Genomic DNA, 8,734 nt, shown 5'->3' with positions numbered 1-8,734 from the left:
CTCTCAAACACTATCCCCGCACTGGCTCTTCTACGAGGAGTCCCATCAAGGTCAGACTCCGTACGTGAAGCACCATCGAAATAGAGTTCCCATGGAGCCTCCACATGGACGGTGAACACTTCCTCATTGGGCAATTTTGTGACTAAGGGTGAATCATCCGGAACGGGATGCACTGCTAGGAAGTCTGCTAAAGCTTGCCCTTTAACGACTTTCTGAGGAATGTACGTGATGTCGTACTCCATCATCAACAACACCCATTTTCTGACCCTACATATGAGAGCGGGTTGGCTAAGGACATACTTCACAGGGTCCGCTCGTGCAATGAGATGGACCTCATGTGCTAGCAAGTAGTGTCGTAGCTTCTTGAGCCCAAAGATTAATGCTAAATAAAGCTTTTCAATGGGGGAGTAGTTGCATTCAGCTCCCACCATGGTCCTGCTGAGATAGTAGCATGCGACTTCCTTTCCTTCATCATCAATCTGCCCAAGAAGGGCACCGACGGAAGCGTGTTGTGCTGCGATGTACAAAATGGGGGGCTACCCTTTGATGGGGGCCATCAACACATGTAGATGGAGCAAGTAATGCTTAATATTGTCGAATGTGTTTTGACATTGCTCATCCCAAATAAACGGCGTGCCTTTCTTCATGAGCTTGGAGAGGGGCTGAATTTGCCCAGACAAATTGGAAATAAAGCGTTTGACGTACGCTAGTTTTCCTTGAAAAGACTTAAGCTCTTTTAAATTTTCTGGCGGAGGCATCTTAAGGATCGTCTTTATCTTCTTCGGCTCGATCTCAAAACCTCGGTAGCGCATAATGAAGCCTAGGAAAATGCCGGATTGGATGGCGAAGGCACACTTGAGCGGGTTCATCTTGAGCCGGTACTTGCATAGTCTCTCAAATACGATGCACAAATCTTCTTGATGACTCTCACGCTCTCGGGTTTTGACCACCAAGTCATCGATGTAGTATTCTACGGACTGGTGGATGATGTCATCAAAAATGACCGTCATGGTGCATTGGTATGTGGCACCTGCATTTTTCAAATCAAAGGGCATTACTGTGTAGTAAAAGTTGCCCTTCGGGGTCCTGAATGTCGTGTCAATGGCATCATGTGGATCCATCTTGATCTAATTGTAGCCTGAGAACCCGTCCATGAAAGAGAGGGCTCAAAAACCTATAGTAGCGTCAATCACCAATTTGGTGATCGGAATAGGGAAATCATCCTTCGAGCAAGTATGATTCAAGTCACAAAAATCCACACAGACCCGGACTTGCCCCCTCTTCTTCATCACCGGAACGATATTAGCGAGCCATCGAGGATATTGCACCTCTTTGATGAACCCTGCTTTAATCAACTTATCAACTTCGGCTATGATGTCATCTTGTAACTTCGATCAGAAGCGTTGAGGATGCTGCTTAATGGGACGGAACTGCAGGTCAACCGCTAGCTTATGAGTAGCAACACGTGGATCAAGACCCGGCATTTCTTTATACAACCATGCAAAATAATCTCGATATTGTATTAGAAATTGTCTATAATCTTTACGCTCTTCAAGAGAGAGCGTAGCACTTACAAAAGTGGGGTGAGGATCATCCTCACTCCCAAGATTAACCTCTACAAGCTCGTCTATAGTTTGCTACCCGCCATCCTCCAATTGATAAGGAGCTGGGACGACATTGAGGATTTCTCCATGACGAATTGGCACTGCTTCATGAATCTTGGCCAAGAGGTATTGCTCATCTCTCAAGCCATGTCGTGCGTTCGCAGCAGCACAGAACGAACAGGGCTGATGAGGGACTTCATATATCTCAATCAAGTCCTCTTCATCGGATGACATTTCGTCATCATACTCATGCCCCCAGTCGTCACCTGCACAAATAGCATAACATGTGATGAATTAGGAATCATCCTCATCCTCTTCATCACTCTCACACGAGGTGAAGGGATGGTAGCCGAGTCCATACCTAGTACGAGGGAGACGACCCTTCTTTACGAGTTATTCTGACTGGCTCCACCATTCCTCACACACGTTGGGTGGAGATGGCAATCGTTGGTTCCTTTGTACCTTGATTCTGGACTTCTCGAGTAAGGGGACCATGTTTGGTGCAACCCTCAAAGTCCCGATAATCTCCTCTTTATCCGCTTCAGGATCTTCTCTATCTTGGCAACTATCTTCTTCACCCTTCCCTCTTTATGCTCAGAGGGTGTAGAGCCAGCCACTTTGTTAGGCACCTGGAGTGTTTGCGTGTTGCCTGTAGGGGCGCCTGTTGGGCCCTCATGCGCTCGTCATGGTTGTAGTTGTTGATGACGTCGATGAAGAATCCTCCAAGTTCCCTGCAATTAGGGGCGTCGTGGAGGGAGGCGACGCAGAGTTCCAACTCCAAAACACGCATGAACTGTTTTCTTTGATTGCCCCCAATCCTTGTTGTTGTCGAGACGCAAGAGCATGTGATCGAGGCCTTCCTCGGTCACTACTGCCACGAACACGAGGGAAAGAGCCTCGTTGCCTGGAGCATGGTGTGACGAGGAACTCCATCTCAGAACTGGAGGACATCGGGTCAGGTGTAATCACAACATCTACCACTAGGTTAGAGCGACCCAAACGTTCTTCTCCACTGGTGCCTGGGAAGAAGTACTTGGCATCTGCATGGTGCACCTCTTGCATAGTATACGAGAAAAGATTACCGATGATCTGGTGTTGCTCTCCCTTGTTATCCATAAACTTGAAGCACTGGTGTAATGTAGACAGGATGACCTGGTATTTGTGAATCCACAGTCTACCCAACAGCGCCGAGTAGAACGTCATGAACTTAATCACAAAGAATTTCACCTTAAAGCTGAAAGTGGACATCTGCAGCTTCATGGTGATGGAACCCAATGCCTTGCTCCCATTGCTATCGTAGCCACATATGACCACACTAGTAGGCTCGAGATCATCCATAGTATACTTGGCTCGGGTCAAACTGCGAATAGGTAGAAGGTTGACTGCCGAGCCAGGGTCTATGAGCACATGGCGAAGATGTGCGCTCCCAATGTTTCCTTCAATGTACAGTGGTCGATTATGATTATCGGTTTCGACCATCTTATCTTCCTTGGAGAATGATATCTCATTGGCTTCAGCAAGGGCTCTCTATCTCTCTTCTCTCTCTCTTTCGCCGATCCAGCCTCCCTCCTCCACGGGCACCCCCTCCCAACCTATATAGCAGCAGCGGGGGGGGGGGGGGGCTCCCACGCGGAGGGCTTCGGATCAATTCAGTTGGGGATGAGATAGGGTTGGGGAAAGGATAAGCACGAGGGAAGAGATAAAGGAGATGCACACTGGAGAAGGCGAGTGCGGCTCGGGAGCGACGCGATCGAGGCACGCATTAGGGCGCGTTGGCCCAAGGGATAGAGAGAGGTGAACGGAGAGGGCGTGGCTCGGGCACGGGCGCAGCCAAGCCGGCGAGCACGAGGAGACGGCGCCCAAGGGAAGCTGCGGCGGCGTGGAAAGAGAAGAAGGGGAGGAGAAGATGTACAGGAGGCCGGCGCCCCTCCGCTAGGGCTGCAGCGCAAGAGATAAGGAGGGGGGTGGGCCAAGCCGGCCTGGTGCGGATGGAGAGGGAGCCCGGGCGAGCTCAGCTGAAAAGAAATATGCCCGTCTGCTTCTTCTTTTACATATATATATATATATATATATATATATATATATATATATATATATATATATATATATATATATATATATATATATATATATATACGCATATGTATATGGGGATCGTAAATATACATGGTAAAATACCGTCGTACACTACCAAGGCAACAATTCGAACGATCGGCAGCGTGGATGCATGTAAGAGGGCTAGCCAGCACCAGATAGACTACCTAAAGCCGTGCGTCCACTGCGAGGGAGTAGCAGCAGTTCTTGAAGGTGTCCACGGCGCGGCTGAAGAGAGGCACGTAGGCGTCCACTCCCCTGGCACCGGAGAAAGACCGCACGACGAAGACGGAGCCCTCGACCGGCAGGTAGCTGGGCATGAAGAAGAACGGCGGGCCGCCGCCGAAGTCCAGGTCGTAGAACGGGACATGCAGTAGGCTGTCCACCTCGACGTCCGGGCTCAGCACTGTCTCCGCCGCGTCTGCCGTCGGCACTAGGTCCTCCTCCTCCACCGCGATGGAGTTCGCGAAGTCGATGAACGACCTGAAGTAGGCGTCATCGATCCGGCTCACCTCCCGGCTGATGAGCTCTACTGCGTGCCGCAGTGGCGTGGCCGTCAGCTCCTGCGCGGTAGTGGTCGGGCATGCCCAGAGGACAACGTTTCCGGTGTACCCCGCTGGCACTCGCGGGGTGCTCATCCGCGCTCTCCCGTCCACAGCGACGCGCAGCCTGGTAACCTCGCGGCCGTCGAGCCCACGCGCCTTTGTGATGCACTGCCACAGGTGCGCCGCCACACACTGCAACGTGCTGATCGGCCGCGCCGCCCCCGCCGACGCCAGTAACTTCAGCTCGGAGAGAAACTCTTGGTTGAAGTGCACCCTGTGAACCACCACTTCGTCGTCGACGTCGTTACCTCTGCCCTTCTTCTCCCCGCGAGGCTTGAACTCGACGCCCCGGTGGTCGAACTCGACCCGTGGCGGGCACCGGGGCACGAAGAGGGATGCCCGATCGTGCACCGGGACGGGGTCGAAGGAGGCGCGGCGGGCGGCCTGGCCCCACGCGAGCAGGAAGTTGCTGGCAGCACGTCCGTCGGCCACGATGTGATGCATGGTGTGGCCGACGGCGACGGAGCCGCATGCGAACCTCGTGACCTGGACCAGCATCAGCTCCTCGGCGCCAGTGCCGTCCGGGTGCAGGCTCAGCACCTCCGGCGACGCCTCCGGCGGCATGACGGAGTCGAGCGTGACGTCTGCCGTTGCCTCGACGAATCGTGCGCCCGCGTTGTTGAGTAGGATCACACGGCTGTCGTTGGCGTCCACGCCGAGCCGCCCGGCCCACTCGCGGTACTCGGCCAGCGCCCTGGCGAGCCCCGCCTCAAGCACGGCGTTGGGTGGGACCGGCGGGCGGAAGAAGTTTATACCGGAGATGTACTGGTTGTAGTTGACCTTGTCGAACACGGTGAGCAGGACGGCTTCCGCCACCGCAGACGGAACGCCGCCGCCGCGGCTGCTAACGTAGGTGGGCTTGACGGGCTTCGACGACTGCACGGTGATCTTCATGTGGAGAAGTTCTTGGATGCTGGTAACAGACTGGATAATGTCTCCTTAAAGAACTCTAAAGATAAATGTCACAATACTGCCATCTCTTAGGCTGTCTCTTAATCTCTATTAGCTTAGAGATGACTTAAGAGATAATCCATCCGTATAATACGTACGCTAGCTACCTCTACGTGGTCATAGAACAGCTTTAAGTTGTACCGTATTAATATATCTTGATGTGACATAAATCTCTAATTAAGAGACAAACTGTCTCTTACTGCCAAGTATATATGAGGAGCAATGGGCCGGAGCTAATCTTCCCTTAATTTGTTTCTGTAAAATATTGCACAGGATCATCCTGTAAACAATAATGAAGTAGATTGGTTTGGGGAGAAGATGCTCAATCACCAGACGTGGTGTGGCATCGTTTCTTTATATACTTCAAAACAGAATCAGTTGCAGATAGATTTACATATATACGTGATACTCGGTTGGTTAGGAATAGATACAATCTAATCATTCCAAACTAACAATAGCATATTCTATCAGCCTCCCTCAATCTCAACGATCGACAGCATGTTGAGGTTGCGCTTACACTCCTGGAACAAAGGAAGTGACAATGGTTTGGTGAAGATATCCGCAAGCTGATCCTTGGAAGAGATAAATCTGATGTGAAGTAACTTCTGAGCAACACGTTCTCGAACAAAGTGATAGTCAACTTCAATATGTTTTGTACGGGCATGAAAGACTGGATTAGACGATAAGAATGTAGCACCAATATTATCGCACCATAGTGTAGGAGGTGAGTTTTGCCGAATACCAAGCTCTTGCATCAAAGCTTCAACCCATATAAGTTCTGCCGTGGCATTAGCAATAGCTTTATATTCGGACTCTGTACTCGAGCGAGAAACAGTGGCTTGCTTCTTGGCACTCCAGGCGATTAAGTTTGAACCATAAAAGATGGCATGTCCCCCGGTTGATCGCCTGTCATCAACGTTCCCAGCCCAATCAGCATCAGAATAGACCGACAAAGAGCTAGAGACTGACGGCAAAATACGGAGGCCATGGCCAAGAGTGTACTGAACATAGCGAAGGATATGCTTAACAGCAGACCAGTGGACATCTCGAGGAGAATGAAGGTATTGGCAAACCTTGTTAACAGCAAACGACAGATCCGGGCGAGTCAGCGTATAGTACTGTAGACCACCAACAATACTACGATAAGTAGTGGCATCATCCGAACTAAGAGGAACACCATCAGCACTAGACAACTTTTCAGCAGACGCCATTGGAGTAAGAGCCGGCTTACACTTGAGCATACCAGCACGACGGAGAAGATCAAGAGCATATTTGCGTTGAGTAAGACTGAGCCCTGTCTGATACTTCGCTACCTCAATACCAAGAAAATAGTGCAAAACTCCCAGGTCTTTGACAGCAAACTGATCACGAAGACCAAGAATCAATCGATCAATAGCAGTGGAAGAGGAACTAATGACAATAATGTCGTCCACATAAACAAGAAGATAGGTGGTCACTTCTGGCCGACAGCACATGAACAGGGATGAATCAGCTGAGGAGGATTGAAAACCATGAGTAGCAAGAACAGATGCAAGACGAGCATGCCAAGCCCGAGGAGCCTGCTTTAGACCATAAAGCGCTTTAACAAGTCGACAGAGATGCTGTGGCCGGGCAAGGTCTTCAAATCCAGGGGGTTGGCGCATATAAACCTCCTCTTCTAACACGCCATTAAGAAAGGCATTTTGAACATCCAACTGCCGAAGATACCAGCCACGATTAACTGCCAATGAGAGAAGCAAACGAATGGTAATAGGCTTCACAACCGGACTAAAGGTATCTTCATAATCCAGACCATAACGTTGTTTGAAGCCCTTAGCAACAAGGCGAGCCTTGTATCGCTCAATAGAGCCATCTGCATGACGTTTGACTTTGAATACCCATTTGGAGTCAATGATATTCACACCCGGACGAGGAGGGACAATCTGCCAGGTGTTATTACGGATTAAAGCATCATACTCTTGCTCCATAGCCATGCGCCAATGAGGGACAGACAGAGCAGCACGGAAGTGACGCGGCTCAGACGTCGGATCGGAGGTTGTCTGTGCCAGGCAGGCAGCAAGCCATGCAATGGTGCCATCCGTGCGGACTTTGGGCACAGAAATCCCACGCATGCGCCGAGTAATCGGCCGCTGAGAATCCCCAGCAGAAGCTGGCTCAGCGGTAAGTGATGAAGCGTGAGGCGGAGAAGCAGCCACGTCGTCAGGTGGAGGGGAAGTCGTACAAGGTGGAGAAGCCGGCTCAGCGGGATTGGCTCCAGGCGAGGACGCGTCGGGCGGCTCAGCAGAAGCAGGTACAGCCGCTCCTGCATGATCGACGTGCGCACCGTGAACAGTGCCATGCAGAGGATCAACGTGATCATGCAAGACAGGCGCCCTTGCTGACGTGGCATCCGGAAGAAGCTCAAGTCGGGCACAGCGGCCAATACCTGCACCATGGTTAGCAAGCAATAACGGAGCATATGCACGATCTTCAAATTGGTCAAGGGAAAAAGGGGAATTATGAAAAGATGGAGAGGAATCGGAGGAAGAAACATTCTCATAAAAGATAACATCGCGGCTAATATAGACACGATTGGTGGGAACATGAAGACATTTGTAGCCTTTGTGTAGGGAGCTATAACCTAAAAAGACACACTTTTTCGACCGGAATTGAAGCTTATGGGAATTGTAAGGGCGGAGATGTGGCCAGCAAGCACAACCAAATACCTTAAAAAAGGTGTAATCTGGTACCTCACCTAACAGACGCTCAAGAGGAGTTTGCATAGCAATAACACGAGAAGGCAAGCGATTAATGAGAAAGCAAGCCGTAGAAAAAGCATCATTCCAATAAGGAAAGGGGACCGAAGCATGTGCTAGCAAGGTGAGGCCGGTCTCAACTATATGGCGATGTTTACGTTCAGCAGTACCATTTTGTTGATGTGTGTGTGGACACGAGACACGGTGGAGAATACCAAGGTTCTGAAAGAAGGCGTCCAGCTTAACATACTCACCGCCCCAATCAGATTGGACACACAAAATTTTGTGTTTGAGAAGGCGTTCAACATGAGTTTGAAATTTGAGAAAAACATCAAAGACATCACGCTTGCGTTTGAGAAAATAAAGCCAAGTAAAACGACTATAAGCATCAATGAAGCTGACATAGTAATTATGACCACTAACAGAAGTTTGGGCAGGGCCCCATACATCCGAAAAAACAAGCTCAAGAGGAGCATGAGTTACACGATTGGAAATAGGAAAAGGCAGTTGATGACTTTTGCCTTGTTGACAAGCATCACAAACCGCATCTAATTTATTAAACACGGATGGAAGTTCATTGCAACGCAAAACATGTTGGACGACTTGTGGCGCGGGGTGACCTAGACGAGCATGCCACTGGGTAGAGGACGCCTTAAGAGTGCTGAAAACTTGTTTGATAAGCGGCACATCAAGAGAGTACAGGTCACCACGACAACAACCTCTAAGGAGTGTGATCCGAGAATCC

The 8,734-nt window shown here is 50.2% G+C and overlaps 1 protein-coding gene across 1 annotated transcript; it reads right to left on the bottom strand.

Annotated features, from left to right (window-relative positions):
- Positions 1-3,758: 3,758 nt before the first annotated feature.
- LOC133887071 (agmatine coumaroyltransferase-2-like) lies at positions 3,759-5,334 on the bottom strand. Its single transcript, XM_062326981.1, has one exon. It carries the CDS (start codon positions 5,195-5,197, stop codon positions 3,866-3,868), a length of 1,332 nt encoding a protein of 443 aa, XP_062182965.1. The 5' UTR covers positions 5,198-5,334; the 3' UTR covers positions 3,759-3,865.
- Positions 5,335-8,734: the final 3,400 nt, after the last annotated feature.

Source organism: Phragmites australis, chromosome 12 (genome assembly GCF_958298935.1).
Source record: "Phragmites australis chromosome 12, lpPhrAust1.1, whole genome shotgun sequence".
NCBI classification, from domain to species: Eukaryota; Viridiplantae; Streptophyta; class Magnoliopsida; order Poales; family Poaceae; genus Phragmites; species Phragmites australis.
The sequence above is the reverse complement of the archived record's forward strand: the minus strand, read 5'-3'. Positions and strand labels throughout refer to the sequence as shown.

What these genes read in the sequence shown, in the direction of transcription:
- LOC133887071 (XM_062326981.1), bottom strand. Translation starts at nt 5,197, where the DNA reads ATGAAGATCACCGTGCAGTCGTCGAAGCCCGTCAAGCCCACCTACGTT.